Consider the following 18,305-nt stretch of genomic DNA (forward strand, 5'->3'; position numbering starts at 1 on the left):
CGTCCTTTTAACACCTCAATCTAACAGCTGAAATGTCTCCTCAGCCTTCTTTAGTGTCTACAGGAGCGGTTCATCGCTAAATCAAACAAAGCAGCTGTGTTCACAATCTATACAGTGCTGGAACCAGACTCCAGCGCCAGGCATGTCGACTCCACCAAACTGAGTCCAACAGGGACTGGACCGGCACCTCTGCAACGGGGGCGGTGGGGTCAGAGTGACATTTCATTAACCCTAAAGGGTCATTTCAGCACATACTGGCTCAAGAAAATGATTTTAAAGATCTGTCAGGCTTCTCTAATCCTAGAGTTTCACCATCTGTTTTCTATCAGAAACTAACGCAGGAGGTAGGTGTAGGAGACTATTTTCATGTTCAGCCTGCATGAAACACTCAGAGTGACCCGTTAGAATCAGAAATAATCATTAAAATTGTTTCTTTACTAACTTATGACCAGAATTCTCCTACATTAATAACATAAATTATGCACAAAAGAAGTTTGGGTTTTTGTCTTGACGTGGGCGTTGCATAAAAGCGTTTCTAGTGTTGGAGTCTCAGTGATGGTGAAAGCATCGGCTGGTGGAAGGAGAAAGTTGTAACTGCTGCAAGCTCAAGTATGTGACTCACTGCTGTGTAAAAGTCAATTTGATGCGACGTAAGAAAATAATATGAAGAGGAGAGAAAACTGCAGTCTTTCTGCCAGGAGAGCTGAGTTTGTGTGGGATGCCTGCAGATTTGGGCAGCAATTAGCGTTTGTTGGTTTTCTCTAGAAACATCTGGACCCATCAAGCCCACCGCACAGTCCCAGAGGGTAAATCCAGGCTTGCCCACCTACACAATTAAAGCTGCATGTCAGAAAAATACATCTTACTGAAGGATTATTGGCTGTTGTAGTAAAAATTAGAGTGACACTTCTAACTAGTGTCATTCATTCATCTGAACCAATGATCACACATAATCGATTTGAAAGAGTCCAGGAACGTTTTCCAAGATTATGGCAAATGAAATCAGAAAAGTGAAGAGCTGACTTCATTCAAATTCAGGCTCAGCGAGACTCTGGAGAAATCCACGCTGAGCGAGCTGCAGACCAGACGCTGCTGTTTGAACGGGCGAGCTCACAGACGGTGAAAGAAAACTCAAAGCAGCCGGCTGCTTCACAGACATCTCAAAGTTGTTGAGGGAACGAGAATGGCAGAAAACGGTGCGATGGACCTTCTGGACAGATCTCAGGCAGCTTAGCTGCCACGGAGAGGGACTCGGGTGACTAATGCCAGACGTGCCGGCCTGGACGAGCTGTTTGTTTCTCTCTTTAGTTCTCGGAGGAAACCGATGAAGCTACTGGAAAAGGTGCACATATGGAGATTTATGCAAGCATTTGCATTAAACAAACAACAAGGTAAACCTGACAAAAACAAATGTTCTCAACCCGAACAGAATCAGCAGCTTGGGAGGGAGGCATTTACTAATTAGTCAAGATGGTCGTAAACTGATTCAGTTTGTTTCAAATCAACAGTCCTACCTCTTTACGTGGTGCGATAACGCCTTCACAAGAATGCGGACGGTCTCACAGACCACCAATCAGCTACCACTCACTTTCAAAATAAAAGCCTGCATTCCAGTGGCTGCTTTGTCTGCAGAAAGTTTACGCCTACTTGGCGCTTGTCTGTTATAATAATCCTCCACCGTTTCGGTCATACTTCCATTATTAAAATAAACGCTCTAAAGGAATTTGCTGCTCATCAGAACCGGTCAATAATCAATATGATCAATCTAATATGTGACCTGTGAATCTGAAAACACAGATTTTTATGGTGTTTGAGTTTGATCCAATAACTCACCACTTCACTATCACCAAGCACCTTCATCCCAGCGATAACCGGCCACCCAGGTCAAAGGTTTTACTTCTATAATTAGTAATCCTAATAGTATAATAGTCATTTATGTTTATGTTTATGTTTATTTGTTTAGCAGATACTTTTATCCAAAGCGACTTACAATTTATAACCTATAGGGCGTGTTGTGATCAGTGGGGGAAACCGGAGTACCCGGAGGAAACCCACACATGCATGGGGAGAACACGCAACTCCACGTACAAAGGCTGCAGCCGAGTTTCGAACCTGCAACCTTCGTGCTGTGAGGCAACAGTGCTAACCACTGCGTCACCATGCAGCCATTTATGTGAGATTACCTGAAAATCGGCCAGAATCAGTATCGGCGTGTCGGAGCTGGACAAGGATTTGGACATCTGTATCAGCCTCAAAACCAGAATTGGTGCAATTATCACCGAAGGTTTGAATTCGTTTTCAAAGTTTCTGAGGTGTCTCGGTTTCCTTTGACCTACTCGGAGGGTTCCTCTGCTTTGTAACTTCATACATGAGATATTTGGACACGGACGAGAACTTGTTTGTTGGTCAGGGTCAAGAAAAACACTTGCAGAAGATTTTTAGGAACCTTGATAAAAACAAGAACACAAGATGTTTTTTTCTTGATTTCCTTTGATAATCGGTCTAGCATCTGCATGTTTGCAACAGTAAAACGTAAAAGTGAAAAAGTCAGGAGTCACTTGTTTACATGTGAAACACAATCCCTCTATTTATTAAAAATACCGTCGGATGCTCATTTGTTTTTTGTCTGAAGCCGTATGAAAGTCGCCGTGGCGACAGACTCAGAACTCCCCTCGTGTAAGTAGAGTAGAGAACTCCCCCGAGGTTCTGACAACAAGCCACACACCATCACCGTCCAGCCTCAGGGTGAGTCAGCTGCCTGCTTATAACCTGAATCTCCGGCCGCAGTTTCACAACACAGACAGACGAAGCAGAGGGTAGGAAACCCCCTGGGCCAGGGAACTGGTTGTGTGCTGAATGGTGTGTGTGTGTGTGCGCGCGTGCACCTTTGTTCTAACTGCACGGAGCTAAATTAGGAATGCCAGTACATCCCAAACCTTCCCGCTAGGACTTGCTGTTATGTTGGTGCGGTCCTTCGTCGGTGGATTGGTTTTCACACACTAAGTCTGTAAGGTCAGCCCTTCTTGGGAGCAGGTTTATTCCACGTTAACAGGATTAGACGACCGACTTAAACGAGGTCGGTTCACGACATCGCCTGAGGATGACCACGCCACACGTTGCTGAAAACTTCTGACCAGTATGATGGTAACTGGGGCTTATATGCACCCCCCATATTAATGAGCTGATGCATATGTAGCACAACCTGTGCGTTAGTGCAGAACTGTAGGATGCCATCTTTGCCTCTGTTCAGAAAAATTGAAGGCACTGGTGATTTGTGTAAAACCTGAATGGCATGTCCATCATATCAAAGCCAGATGTGATCAGCTTCATACATTTATTTAGGAATAATCTGTTATTTTAATTGATCTAAAGCTGTACCACTAAATGCTGCCGCTTGTGAAATGTATGTTCACTCGTTCTGTTCTGCTCCAAATGCTAAACCATGCCCGTATTCAGATGATGGAGAAAATGTTATAAGATTTCAATCCCGATAACCCCTGAGGAGGTTAGAGATGGTCTAATCCCACATCTGGGACTCTTTTTTAAATCAAAGTAAGGAATTCTGTAAAACCCGAGAGGAGCTGAAAGAGATGTTTCACCAAACACTCGCCACATATAACAGTAATATTAAATAAACACCCCCCAATGCAGCCTAAATGAAACACGTTTCTAGGTATTATTTGCAAAAGGATTCAAACCCATGCAAGTCAGTAGACACCCAACCCTCTACCTGTTAGCGTTAGCCACAAGCTAAGATACCTGGGCCTTCAGATACGATAAAATAAGTTGTTTTGTCTCTGCAGAACAACCAGCGGTAAGTGCGTGTTTTCTTCCATCAACACGAAGAAGGATAGACAGTGGACCCCCCCCCCCCCCCCCCAAAAAAAACCCATACCCCAAAATAAGTTCATTGCTCAAACTTCAGTTTTGCTTCACTGTACCGTATCGCTGCAGTGATGCTACGTCTCATCAGTGCAAGGCATACAAAAAAGTATTTAGTCAGCCACCAATTGTGCGAGTTCTCCCACTTAAAATGATGACAGAGGTCAGTAATTTACATCATAGGTATACTTCAACTGTGAGAGACAGAATGTGAAAAAAAATCCATGAATTCACATGGCAGGATTTTTAAAGAATTTATTTGTAAATCAGGGTGGAAAATAAGTATTTGGTCACTTCAAACAAGGAAAATCTCTGGCTCTCACAGACCTGTAACATCTTCTTTAAGAAGCTTTTCTGTCCTCCACTCGTTACCTGTATTAATGGCACCTGTTTGAACTCATCATCTGTATAAAAGACACCTGTCCACAGCCTCAAACAGTCAGACTCCAAACTCCACTATGGCCAAGACCAAAGAGCTTTCGAAGGACACCAGGAAAATAATTGTAGACCTGCACCAGACTGGGAAGAGTGAATCTACAATAGGCAAGCAGCTTGGTGTGAAAAAATCAACTGAGGGAGCAATTATCAGAAAATGGAAGACATACAAGACCACTGATAATCCCCCTCGATCTGGGGCTCCACGCAAGATCTCATCCCGTGGGGTCAAAATGATCATGAGAACGGTGAGCAAGAATCCCAGAACCACACGGGGGACCTGGTGAATGACCTGCAGAGAGCTGGGACCACAGTAACAAAGGTCACCATCAGTAACACACTACAACGGCAGGGAATCAAATCCTGCAGTGCCAGACGTGTTCCGCTGCTGAAGCCAGAGCATGTCCAGGCCCGTCTGAAGTTTGCCAGAGAGCACATGGATGATACAGCAGAGGATTGGGAGAATGTCATGTGGTCAGATGAAACCAAAGTAGAACTTTTTGGTTTAAACTCAACTCGTCGTGTTTGGAGGAAGAAGAATACTGAGTTACATCCCAAGAACACCATACCTACTGTGAAGCATGGGGGTGGGAACATCATGCTTTGGGGCTGTTTTTCTGCTAAGGGGACAGGACGACTGATCCGTGTTAAGGACAGAATGAATGGGGCCATGTGTCGTGAGACCTCCTTCCATCAGTGAGAGCTTTGAAGATGAAACGTGGCTGGGTCTTCCAACACGACAATGATCCCAAACACACCGCTCGGGCAACAAAGGAGTGGCTCCGTAAGAAGCATTTGAAAGTCCTGGAGTGGCCTAGCCAGTCTCCAGACCTCAACCCCATAGAAAATCTGTGGAGGGAGTTAAAAGTCCGTGTTGCTCGGCGACAGCCCCAAAACATCACTGCTCTCGAGAAGATCTGCATGGAGGAATGGGCCAAAATACCAGCTACTGTGTGTGCAAACCTGGTAAAGACCTTTAGTAATGGTTTGACCTCTGTTATTGCCAACAAAGGTTATGTTACAAAGTATTGAGTTGAATTTTTGTTATTGACCAAATACTTATTTTCCACCCTGATTTACAAATAAATTCTTTAAAAATCCTGCCATGTGAATTCATGGATTTGTTTTTCACATTCTGTCTCTCACAGTTGAAGTGTACCTATGATGTAAATTACTGACCTCTGTCATCATTTTAAGTGGGAGAACTTGCACAATCGGTGGCTGACTAAATACTTTTTTGCCCCACTGTATCAGTTTTTACAGCGGGCCGGCGTGACTCAGGAAGTGTTTGGCTCCAGTTCTGCGGTTTATTTTCCAGACTTGCAGATGAACCTTCGTCCAGAGCCTGCATGAAACATGATAATAGACATTCTGCTGGTCTATTGATTGGACAGCACATGGCTTTAAAAAGCTTGTCTTACGTTACGATGCTGGCCTCTAGATGCTCGGACAGTGAATGGTCGTATTAGATCAGGATGCAGCTTTTTAAGAGGATTCTATGTGAATCCTCAGTTCATTTCATTGAAATCTTTTTTGTCAACATTTTCTTTTGGCCTCCAGTTTGAAAACAGTTCGATTTTCATGATTTCTCCTTACAGTTTGTATACAAACTCTGCAATAGTTCCAGTATATTTATAAAGCACTTCCCACAGAGCATCGGAGCCCACCAAGGGCTGAAAACACAATAAATGCAACTGTACCAGGGTCTACCTCTAACAGGATAGCTTCAGATATTTACAAATCTGATAGTGTCGGCTGCTTCCTTCCTCTGGTTTTGTAGTATGTTTGAGTAATATGACACGGTGTTGATCTTTAGCGATTCACAATATCGAGCAGAACGTAAAGCTTAGTCTTCACGTTTAGATGCACGCCAGAATAAACCTGACATATTGTTGCTAGGTTATTACAGACCGATGATTCCACTAATGTTAAATATCTAATTTCTCAGAGGAGATAAAATATTCTAATTTACAATAAATAATCTCTGAACTTCAGGTATAAAAGTCCAGCCACGACCTGCTTTCAAGTAGCGTTTAGCCAGGCTGATAATGGATGTGAAAGTGTTGTCCAAGCACTTTCTGCTGCACACCAACACGTTTATGGTGTCGACCTGCATCATGCTGCCAGCTAAACTGGAGAGGAAATGAAAAATGTGAGCATGTTTTCCTCTAGAGCTCAGAGGGTCCTGATCTCAGCTGTTTTAGCTAAAGTTCTCCCTCTTCTTGCTTTTCTTGCTGTCTTTGTCTTCTTCATCATTTGAAGGAGCTCCTCTTGAAATAACTCTGCTCAGGTAAATAAAAATCAAACCCAAATGATTTGGATGCTCCAGAAATCGGGGCTACATGTTGAAAACTAAATACCCTGTATTTGTGTAGAGCCTTCTTATGGTTCTACAGCCCCCCAAGGCGCTTCACAAAACAATCCACACACTGGTGGGGATGAGCTACCATGTAGCTGCAGCTGCCCTGGGGCGCACTGACAGAGGTGAGGCAGCCGTACATCGGCACCACCGGTCCCTCCGACCACCAGCAGCAGGAAAGCTGGGTTACGTGTCTCGCCCAAGGACACAACAGCAGCATTATCTGGTCGGTGCCGGGATCTAACCTGCAACCTTCTGATTACTGGACAACCCACTCTACCTCGAGCTACTGCTGCCCGTTCACTGAACTACAGCTCGTACACATCCATGTCTGAGGCTACGCCAGCACAAATATATGACTGAAAAGTTCACTGAAAACTCCATGAGGTCGTATTTAAGTGCAAATTTGGTCGATGCGAATGAAAATGACCTAAAACACAAAACAAATGTTTTTAAACATCATCCCTTATAAAAGACATCCCATAAATTCTTGTACATGTTGTACTTCTGAATTTTTCCAGACATAAACACACAGAAATCTTAATTTCCTGTAGCAGCTCACAAACGCAACAGCCATTTCTGCCGGTGAATGAGCTCAGGCACTGAAAGCAAAGCCGATGTGACTCCAGTCCCGTTGAATAGAGCTTTAGAAAGGCTAATCAGGATTTTTATGCGAAGCAGTTACATTCTAGATCCCGTAGGAACACATCCACGTGCATCTATAGTTGCTCGTGTTGATGAAAGACATCCAGCTGAGAGGCAGGTGATGGAGAGGATGTGAGGAGGAATACGGGGTTCATAACAAAGTACCGTTTGAATTCTCATGCAGCCCAAATACATCTAAGGAAAAGGACTGTGGTCAGAGTAAAACATGGATTAATTTTACTCTTCTGCGGTTAGTTATTCCAATCAAAGAGACGTTTGTACTGGTTATCTGCTTTGATGGGCAGCTCTCTCCAACAGTCTGCAGATAGGAGGGTCAGAAGTATGTGGGGTGATGTACTGGGGAAAATGGTGATCCATTCATTAGCATAACTACAAACTGCATATTTGAATACAAATATACAGAGAACAGGTAGGTTTTGGACTCATGCTACCTGGAGGGCTTAAGGTTGGTTTATGCTTGACGCGTCCGCGAGGTCCGCACGGCTCCGCGCGGAAAAGTTGCGTCATTTTAACAACCACGCCCCTCCACCGCGTCTCCGCACGGCCCAAGATTTCCGCAACGCGCACCTCGGAAAATTTCTAACCACGCGGACGGTCAGACGCGGAAAAACATGGCGGACCGGCACGGCAGAGGTTCGTAAATACAGACATTTGTATGATTCAGCTCTCAGAGATCACCGTGATCAACATGTTGTTAATAATTCTTGGAGAGAAATAGCTCGCACTGTCGGAAAAGACGAGAACGCTGTTAAAACTGCTGAAATACCATGTTGTAAACAGTAATTTCTACTTCTACTATGGTGTAGTGTTGGATGCATGCCGTAGAGCTCCATGCTGCCCCGTTCAGTTTGGGAGAATATTGGCTCACCGCAGAGACGAGCCGCATGAACCATAAACGCTGCGAGTTGTGAAGCTCGTTCCATCCGCGAGCCGCATCACCGCGCGGAAAGTGAATGCGTCAAGCATAAACCAAGCTTTAGGTCTCCCAGGTCTCCCTCCACATCCTCCTCCTGCTCCATGACATCACCACACAAACATGCAGATAGGCTTTGGGGTGTGGGTAAGTCCAGGGCTTGCGGGTATGGTTCTCATCTCCACAGTCCCGTGGCGGCCTGCGCCCCAAATTTAATTTGCACAATAAACACCTCCACCAACGGCATTCCATGAAAATGTACACCAGGGCATTGGGGGTGAGCACACTCGACAGCACCTGGCGTGTGCTGGCACCAGCTAGGGCCAGAAGAGGCTTGCGCTGCCCCCACCTCCCAACTGCAGACTTCACTCAACACCACATTGGAACCGATGGTGGGAGGTCTAGGGATCTTCTCTCACCTCTGTTCTCGGTTTTCTGTTCAGGGCTGGAGGCTAGGAGTGGGAGCTGGCTGTCCGGTTGGGGTCTGGGGCGGTGGGTCGCCTAGCTCTGCGTTGGGCGGGGATTCCTACTCATCAGTACCCCAGTAAGAACAGGACCAGCTCTGGAGTCCGGGAATTGTTGGTTGAGAAGTTGCGGGACCAGAGTGAGTAGGGTGCGTATGGGGAGCGTGAGTGGGTGCGTGGCGTACGTTCTTGTGTGTCTTTACGATGAATGTCTTTATGCATGAGCAAGTGGGTGGGAGTGTGTGACTGTATCTGCCAGGTGGGGTCTGGACTCCTCCCCTCTCCTGGGATATTGTGTGGTGCTACATCTTCTCCTACCCTCCCCCTGCTGGTGGGTGGGGCCTTAGTCTGCATGCATATTCACAGCTCCCGTGTCTAGGGCTGGAAGTTTCTGGCATCTGCCGGCTTGCTCCTGGTGGCTGTCCGGTGGGGTCTGGGTCCCTGGGCTCGGTCGGGTCTCCGCCGGGGTTGGGTGCCCTTGGGTCTCGGGCCACTGAGCTCCGAGCTTGGCCGGCCCTGGAGTGGGTGGCTGCGGGCGGGCCTGGGGGCTTGCCGTCGTTGTCTCCTGGGCCTCTTACACAGATGCTGGTTGGACCCCCCAGGGTGATCCTCAGCACCTCTAGGGCTTGGAACTCCTCCGTCTTCCGCGGGTCTTTCGGGGCAGATCTGTGGCCCCTCACACTCATTATTGGACACCCCTATAGAGACACCTTACACACACAAGCACGTGTATGCACACAGGTGCTCTCACAAGGATGAACTTTTTGACACATAACCTAAGGTTGTGGTTGGCACTAAATGCACTATAAATAATTACCGTGTACGTTTTCTGCCTCGTGCGGTTGGCGCAGTGATATTTTGGATATGTTGTATTTGTGTGTGTCCTCGTTTTTCTTCTTCTGTTTCTGCAGATCTAGAAGCTGATTCTTCTACATCCTTTATTTTTTATTCTTGTGAACTATTTTTTCTCTTCCCCTCTTCCTTTCTTCTCCCCCTTTTCTCCTTCATTTGTGTCTCTGTGTCCGTTGGGATTTAAAACATATATTTCTAATACAGTTTTGGTATCATAGCTGAAACTGTAACGCTCCAATGTGGGAGTAAAACTGGACGGCTGGTCTTCGGACTCGGGGTGCACTTTGATTTTGTAGCTTAGCTTTTCTTTCAGAACTGCTGCTGTAGCTTTTGCTGCTTTTTTCTGCCTTTCCACCCTCAACACACGTGCGCAGTAGTGGCATCCGGGGTCAGCCGTTGCGTCTTTGGAAAAGCCGCCAACAGAGCATGACATTTGTGAAGCATTTGATCAAAATCCAAAAGAAGTGTGCTCAATGTGAAATCTGCAAAGCAGAACCTGCCTTCCATGGCAGTTTTACAGCGATGCAAAAGCATCTGAAAAGGAAGCACGTTGTGGCCGGCGCCGAAGACGGAGAACCTCCTCTGTAAGCCAAATGACTAGTTAGCTGCTAACAATGGCATCAGCAGTGAGCTACTTAATTGTATTGATTGCTGTAACATTAATAGTGATAGTAATGACTTGTATTAGCACACATATGCCATGTGTTAGCTGTATCCTTACAAATTCTAATGTTTTTTTTACCCCCCGTGTCCTGTCTGGCTGTGAAGCAAGCAGAATTGATATCGGCGGCAAGCCCACAGGCCCGCCCGCAGTCTCCCACCCCCTAGCCGGCCAAGCCTGGGACCCAGACCCCACCAGGCAGCCACCAGGATTGATCAGGCAGACGCCAAAAATCTTAAACCCCCTGACCCGGGAGCCACGACCCAGGCAGACCAAGGCACCACACCCCACACCAGGTGTGGCAGGGAGAGGGTAGACAAAGATCTATATCATCAAAAGAAGTCCCAGGAGAAGGGAGGAGTCAAAGGCCCCACCTGACATATACAGTCATACACAAACACAGTCACACGCTCCCTCCCTCATGCTCACACATGCACATACAACCAAAGACTTACAAAAATGCACACCGGACACCCACTCATGCTCCCCATACACACCCTATTCACTCTGGTCCCGGTACTGCTGCACATTGGGTACAACCATCACCGGTTCCCAGAGTTCGACCCTTTCTGCTGGGGTGCTGATGAGCAGGCTCCCCCATTTTGTTTTGTTTATTAATGCTTTGTTAAAATGTTAAAAGGCGTTTCTCTTCAATCGACAACTTTGTTACCAAACCAACAACGTGCAGCTCGGTGCTTTTTAGCTGCAATTTATGCATGACCCATCGTCTCGACTAGTCGCCAAAATCATCGGTTACTAGTCGATGATCAGAGTGATCATTTCTGGCAGCTGCAGTCAGCGGGGGTGTTGCCATGACCGGTGCGGGACATGGTGAGGGCGACAGGAGAGAATCTCACCACCTGCAGCGACAAGAAAAACCTCTGGAAAGAGAATACTCTTGCGTTTTCACTGAAAGGTGTTTTCTGAGTTTCTCATGGCCCAGCCACAGTGGTCGCAGGTTATGATTTCCTTTCTTGTCTAAAGAGACCAGAATGAATGTTTAGACTTAGACTTAGTCATTGCAGTAATATGTGAAATATAAATACTGCAAATGTCTCCCAACAACTCATAAGCGACTATATTTTAAGTGCCATGCATTAACGCTCTGCACACTAATGATAGACTTGGCCAATTATTTGGACTCTCGCTGCCCTTGATGCCCACAGCTGATTTAGACGACCAAGATGCTAATGCACCCGGAAAGTGCTATGTGGGTCATGATGACGAAACAGGGAGGAGCAAAGACAATTCATCACAACTGATGGCGTCGTTATGATCTGCACCATCTGATGTAGAAAAGACATGTTTTTGTTGCTGTACAGGTGAGGCGTGCTAAGCTGGACGTCTTCTGACTAAAACAGTGTTGAAAGGAAATGAATAATTTAACAGCAATGTTATGCTTTGCCTCAAAATGGAGCAATGCTTGTTTACTTTTAATGCTCTTCAGACATTTCCTGTGACGGAAGTGTTACCGAGGAGGATAAAACTAAAGTTCGGATGCCGGACGTGCCGGAGCCATTTGTGTGTAGGTCACTTGTTCACTTTGATTGCATAGGCAAGGCAAGGCAAGGCAGCTCTGTTCATACGGCACATTTCAAACACGTGCGTTACTGTTGGCATTCAACGACACAACAACAAACACGAGAACACAAACTGAAAATATACACAGATAACATTTAATTTAGAGCCTAAAGGAAAAGACAGAATTAAGGTCGAGCAGTTACACCACAGATTACAGATTACAGATTACAGAGGAGACGACGCAGCATAAGAAACTATTCATGCAAAGGCTGATGAGTACATGAGGTTTTAGTTTTAAACAACTCTAGGGTCGGGGCAGATCTGAGGTCATGGGGGAGCCGATTCCATATGTGAGCAGCATGTTTGGTTCTGACCCGAGGTTCTACCAGCTGATTGTGTCCAAGGGATCTCAGAGCCCTATTGGGTGTGTACACAGGAATGAGATCGGACGTGTATTTTGGTCCCGTGCCATTGAGTGATTTATAAACTAGTAGGAGCACTTTGGCATCTATTCTGTGGTTTACTGGTAACCAGTGTAGGGATCTAAGAACAGGAGTGATGTGCTCCGTTCTCCTGGTTCTTGTTAAGACTCTAGCAGCAGCGTTCTGAACAAGCTGCAGTTGCTTCACAGCTTTTGGGAAGACCATTTAGGAGACCACTGCAGTAGTCCAGCCGACTAGAAATAAAAGCATGAATGAGTTTCTCTAAGTCTGGTCTGGACACGAGACCTCTGACCATATATAGGCTGCACAGTGGTGCAGTGGTTAGAGCCGTTGCCTTGCAGCAAGAAGGTCCTGGGTTTGCTTCCCGGCCTGGGATCTTTCTGCATGGAGTTTGCATGTTCTCCCTGTGCATGCGTGGGTTCTCTCCGGGTTCTCCGGCTTCCTCCCACAGTCCAAAAACATGACTGTCAGGTTGGTCTGTCTAAATTTGTCCTTAGGTGTTTGTTTGTGCATATATATATATATATATATATATATATATATATATATATATATATATATATATATATATATATATATATATATATATATATATATAACTGATCTTTTCTGTTTACCTTTATAAGACCTCTCCCCTAGACGCCATCACAACCATGTTCCAGCTGTTAGAGACAGAGTTTGGCCACCTACAGATACATTTTACTGTCATCAGCTTTTCCAACTCTTCCATGATTGGTGAGCTGACCAGAGGAAAGTGTCATCTTACTTCATTTCCAGTTTGTCAGACGATGTTAGTCAGATTTTTAGTCTGCGGACCCTGAAACCACATCGCCCATCCACATCACCAATCACTTTAGCCCATCCATCAATAATTCTTATGCAAATAAAAATGGAAATAGGACACATGTAGAAAAGGCATGGATTCCTGTTTAACGTGACCAGTGTGTTCAGTTTAACAAAGCAAGTCTGAACACAAAAGCAAGCAGGAGGAGGCTGCATGCTTGCTGGAGCGTTATGTAAGACCCAAAGGGGGTTCTTCAGGTCAGAAGTTACCACCTTCTCAGCAGCCTTTTTAAAAGCATAAAGATCCCATTATTTCCTGTTTGAAATAGTTTACGTCTATCCGGTGAGCCTTCACCAGCGGTGCAGCCATGACCTGGGAGGCCGTCCATTAAGAGTTAATGGATTCACTTTCACAAAAGGAGCTTAAAGCCACCGTTCTCAGAGCTCCGTCTCTGTGATAAAAATAGAAACGCTGCAGAATGGACAGATGAAATTCACAGTCCTCCAAATATCTGTCGCACAACCTGGCCACCTATAGACGACCCACTTTCCTCCAAGCATGAGGAATGAAGCAATGGCACAAATTCCCTCGGCGTCCCCAGACGCCGTGATTAAATCTCATGCACTTATAATTATTGTTGTCCCCACATCGCTGCCCGAATGCCGTCCTATCACGAGAAAATCTAGCATAGCACGAGAAACCACGCTGCCGCTGCGTCTAATCTAATCTGGGAGGGAGCCAGCGTGAACAATTATCAGAAAATGGTTCCAAACAACTGCAGCTTATTTCAGTAGTCATCAGAGCGGCGGGCTCCAGCCGTGTGTGTGTGTGTGTGTGTGTGTGTGTGTGTGTATGTGTGTGTGTGTGTGTGTGTGTGCATGCGTGCGTGCGTGCGTGCGTGTGTGTGTGTGTGTGTGTGTGTGTGTGTTCGGAAGCCTCTGTGTGACTTTTACCAAACACTTGTCGGGTATTTATTTTCCAGATCGCCAGACGAGAGAGCGCCTGACTATGAGCACACACACTTCAAATACTTCCTAGAAATGAACAAGGAAGGCAGCGAGAACTTGGAATGATCATCTTCAGTTATATAACAGCTGTGGAAATGTGTGTTCCTCCTCAAGCTGGAACAGAAGTTGCTTCTGTTTCGGGGAGGCGAGAGATTTCACTGATTGTTCCACATTTTTACTTTTCCAGAACTTTCAGTGTCGTAATAAACTCCTTTCATGGAATTTCTTTATTCTACAAAGAAACATTTAAGTGACCACTAAGCCCCCCCCCCCGTGAGGTTATGAAACAGGCTGTCACGTATTAGCTGCCTTATGCTAACAGGTGCTAGTAATGCTAACATGTTGCTGCAGTGAAATTCAAGGGGCAGCTTCTTTTGGAGGATCCATCCCACCCAGTCCATGTAGGACGCGTCCTTCCTTGACCACTAAGATGGGACGTGTCAGCTGTATTTGGATGGTCCAGCCTCCACATAGCTACCGTTACTATGCTAGACATAAATGAAACCCAAACTTAGCAATAATACATGAAGAAATACACAACACGTCATACTAGCTTGTTTCTGAGTATTTTTCTTATTATTTTGGATGAAAAAAAATGCTAATTAAATAAGTCTGCCTTATGCTAACATAACCGCTCTAAGGTGGTACTTTCCTTACTGCCAGATAATGATATGCTATCATTCCAACTGTAATCCTCTCCATCTTCATCATCTCCTGTTTGGCCTGTGAGGACTATTCTGGGATAGCCTTTGCCAATAAGCGTAGACCAGACCCATCCTTGATAATTCTGAGGGAACGAGGACGCGTTTTGAGTTTGGACAGCCTTTGTGCTTCGCTGAGATGTAACAGGCCTTAAAATGTGCACTCGGATAGCCTGGCAAGTCATTCTATTAATGTGAATGTTTGGGATTAAATGAATCATTGAATGATTTGGTTCATTTTTTCCTGATTTAAACCGTCGTTAGATGTGCACTCCACAGTCTGAACACATTTGACTGGAGCACTGTGTGGTGGTCCGGGCGCTGTGGAGGAAAATAGCGAAACCAGCAGACAGAAACCGTTGCAAAAGGCAGAATTGGTCCAAAGTTTGGGAGCAGGAGTTAAACTACGGGCAGATTAGCTAATGCTAAGCTAGCGTGTAGCATGCTCACGATCAGGCGGAGGTCAGAAAAAACGTGACGGTTGTGAACGACTAAACTCTACGTTTATGTGTGGATGGCAGCGGCGGCGTGGAGCAGAACCGCTGAGTCAGGTCGTTGCTGCTGAGAGTCAGCGACTCGAGTCTGCTCCACACACCGCAGCGGGGCTATGGCTAGCCGTTGTAGCATGTAATTCACAAACACTTCTGTATGTGAATGCAACTTAGACTGGATTATGTTGCCAACCCGTACGTAACGAAATAGATGCCACATTACATGGTTACTGCAGAAATTACACGTTAGCATTTCCAGTAGCTTACTGCTGAACATGTTAATGAAGTAATTCAATTCTACTGATCATGTTTGATTTTATTTACATATGTTTAGACAAGGATGAATGATATTAAACCAAATATTTAAACGGAAGATAAGTCAAAGTTATTTATTATAAACATCAGCTGGGAAAGAAGGAACCCGACGACACCAATTTATTATATTGTTGAACCTTTTATAATTGTGTTGTTTTATTTTATATTTTTAGCAGCAGACCATAATCTTCTTTCACTTGAAACGCCGTCAAATAGAATATTCAGTGAATCGATGGAGGTTTGGATAAAATATTCACATACTAAAATATTCAAAGCCCTAGCGAATAAAAGGTCTGGCCACAACCCATAGAGAGCAGTTGTGGGGCGGGGCCTGCGGTTGTCTTTTAAACCGCCTTTGCATGCTATAAAATAAAGGACTTAAGTTCCTCCATCTGCTCTTGACTCGAAGAAAAGCCCAAGTCTAAATATGGATGCCAAAGCCCTTTCACACAGGTCAACGCCATCTTTGTTGTTTTGCGCCGTCTCATTACCCACCCACCAAAGCCACAGAGCGCTGTGATTGGTGTAACACAAAACTGCTCAGACCAATGGTAGACCTGCCGAGGCTCCTGTGGAGCGTGGCTAGACCGACCTGCAGAGCTAAATCTTTGCTCCGGCTCGTCAGAAACAATCGTGGATTTAACGGAGAGCTCAGCGAGTTCGGATGTACTTTTTGGTGAGACCCAAACACGGAGCACGACTGTTGGGACACGCAGCCAATCTAGTAACACCCATGTGTCTCTCGATGGGAAACGAGAACGTAAGCATCACCGCATTAACGAAGAAATGGCTTTCCTGTCGGCGGTGAGGCTCGTAACTCTTGACATGGATTGGATGAATCGATGACTGAGTGCTGTGTGCTGACTTTCGTATAAAGAGGACGTGGAGCTACGGAGCACGCTTGGGGGATGATGGGAGGTGGAGTAGCTAACACGGCGACTGTCTGTCTACATCTCTAGTATTGGAGATCTCTGCGTAAATCGTAGCATTCGTAGCATTGCTTGCTTCCAGTTTGTGAGTAAAGCAGAGTGTCGCATCTAAAACAGTCCGCGTAGAAACCTTCTCTATGGTCCATCTTTCTGAGAACGTGACGGGTCTATTCATCTGCTTTCATCACATTCAAATCCACCATTATTTATATCGTTATATCGCCCGTAGAGTAAAGCTGTCTCTAAAGGCCAAATCCACGTCGGTGTTTAATATGTGGGCAGAACTTTGATTATTAGATCGTCCAGGAAACCAAAAAGCATTTCCCAGAATCTTTTTGGACATCATGAACGGTTCCTGATTGGTGCAGCTGCGGCGGGTGGTGTGATTCAACAGTCAGAAGGAGACAGCACGCCCGAACACCCAGCAGCAAGTAGGCGGCATTTCCTTAAAGCAAACCATGATGGTTCTGCTGGGATTTCATTGATGGTGAACTTTGGATATTCATGGTGACATTTTTCTGACCAAATGGGAGAAATAGCTGCTCAGATATAAGAAAATGCACAAGTATAACCACAACAATCATTTATAAGCCGAACAGACAAACAATCAACAGGATCAACAGTCTAAATATATCATTAACAACAAACCTGAAGAATTGCCCATGCAGTTAGCTCACTCCCTTCCAGAAGCGCCACACTTCACTAATTTATGTGTGAAAAAGTGACAATAAGCTGTACCTGGCCTCGGGATGAGGCACCTGCATGCTCACAACACCTCACTCACACAAGACAAGCCTCCTCCCCTCGGTGCCACGTTAACGGTCACACCTGTCCTTACCGTTCTGACTGGAGACGAGAGGCAGCATCGGGTTCCCCAGGAGGACCACCGCCAGCATCACGGCGGTAGGATGCATCGTTAGGGTACCGGGAGGTCTCGGGCGGACAAATGTGGGAGGAGATGTCGTGTTGCTATTAATCACAGGAGCTACAAAGATGGGCCCAGCATAGCACCGGGGTCTTACAATCACTCGGCTGATGAGGAGACCCTAGCGGGGCAGCAGCGGGTGGAAGGTCCGGGACCAGGCCAGCGGCTTCAGGGAAGCCGATGCGCGGCCATCGGCGGTGGAGAAGCCTCGTCGGGACTTACGCAGACGGTGTCTTTGGATGTCAGGGAGATCGTCCACGGCGAGGTTCCGAAGACTCAAAGATGCGCACGCCGATGCGCATTTGCGCCTCCACGGTCACGGCTCGGTGATTAAAATGAAAGTAGCGCACAAATGATTCCCAGACGTCAAGAGATGGAGCCCAAACATGAGTTCGGTATCGGCACCGGACCGGACCGGTCTTTTTTTAATGCCACGGGATGAACAGATGCCAGGGAACCAACGGCAGGCTGCGCGTGCCCAGTGCGCTCACGACGCCGGATGGAAACACACACACACACACACACACACACACACGTGAACTCGTTGTTGCTTTTGTTTATCAAACATTTTCGGTTTATCCATAAAAATCCCAAATGTGACGTCATTTTAATGTGTTGTCGTCACATCTGGATCCACAAATGTTTTACACGCTGCAGAAAAGCCCAAATAAACGGATGAATCCATTAATAATTGGCTAATAAAAAGTGAATTTCTCACAAGTGTGCTTTCCTCTTCTAACTAAAGTGACGTTGTACGGACGCTCAGTGATGTCATTTATAAATGATGTCATCAGTGGCCTTCTCAAACTGCATATTCCATCCCATAAAAGTTCAACATGGCCTCCTGTAGTCCTCTGTCTCTGTCCTGCGCCGCTGCACGAGCGCCCTCATGTGGTCAGTTGAGGTAAACCGATAACTTCCAGCGCGTGACTTGTCCCATTTATCAGGTGACCAGTT

At 45.9% G+C, this 18,305-nt stretch overlaps 1 protein-coding gene across 3 annotated transcripts in view; it reads right to left on the minus strand.

Moving 5' to 3' along the window:
* The window catches only part of nptnb (neuroplastin b), a 39,496-nt gene extending 21,545 nt beyond the window's left edge, over positions 1-17,951 (minus strand). For 2 of the 3 annotated variants that reach the window (XM_054731900.2, XM_015952863.3), the window contains exon 1: positions 17,262-17,950. In XM_054731900.2, coding sequence (XP_054587875.1) covers positions 17,262-17,337 — 76 coding nt within the window. In that variant the 5' untranslated portion in view covers positions 17,338-17,950. Of the gene's footprint in view, positions 1-17,261 lie in introns of all 3 variants that reach the window. The other variant, XM_070555186.1, reaches the window with a different exon arrangement.
* Positions 17,952-18,305: the final 354 nt, after the last annotated feature.

This window comes from Nothobranchius furzeri, chromosome 9 (assembly GCF_043380555.1).
Source record: "Nothobranchius furzeri strain GRZ-AD chromosome 9, NfurGRZ-RIMD1, whole genome shotgun sequence".
Taxonomy (NCBI): Eukaryota; Metazoa; Chordata; class Actinopteri; order Cyprinodontiformes; family Nothobranchiidae; genus Nothobranchius; species Nothobranchius furzeri.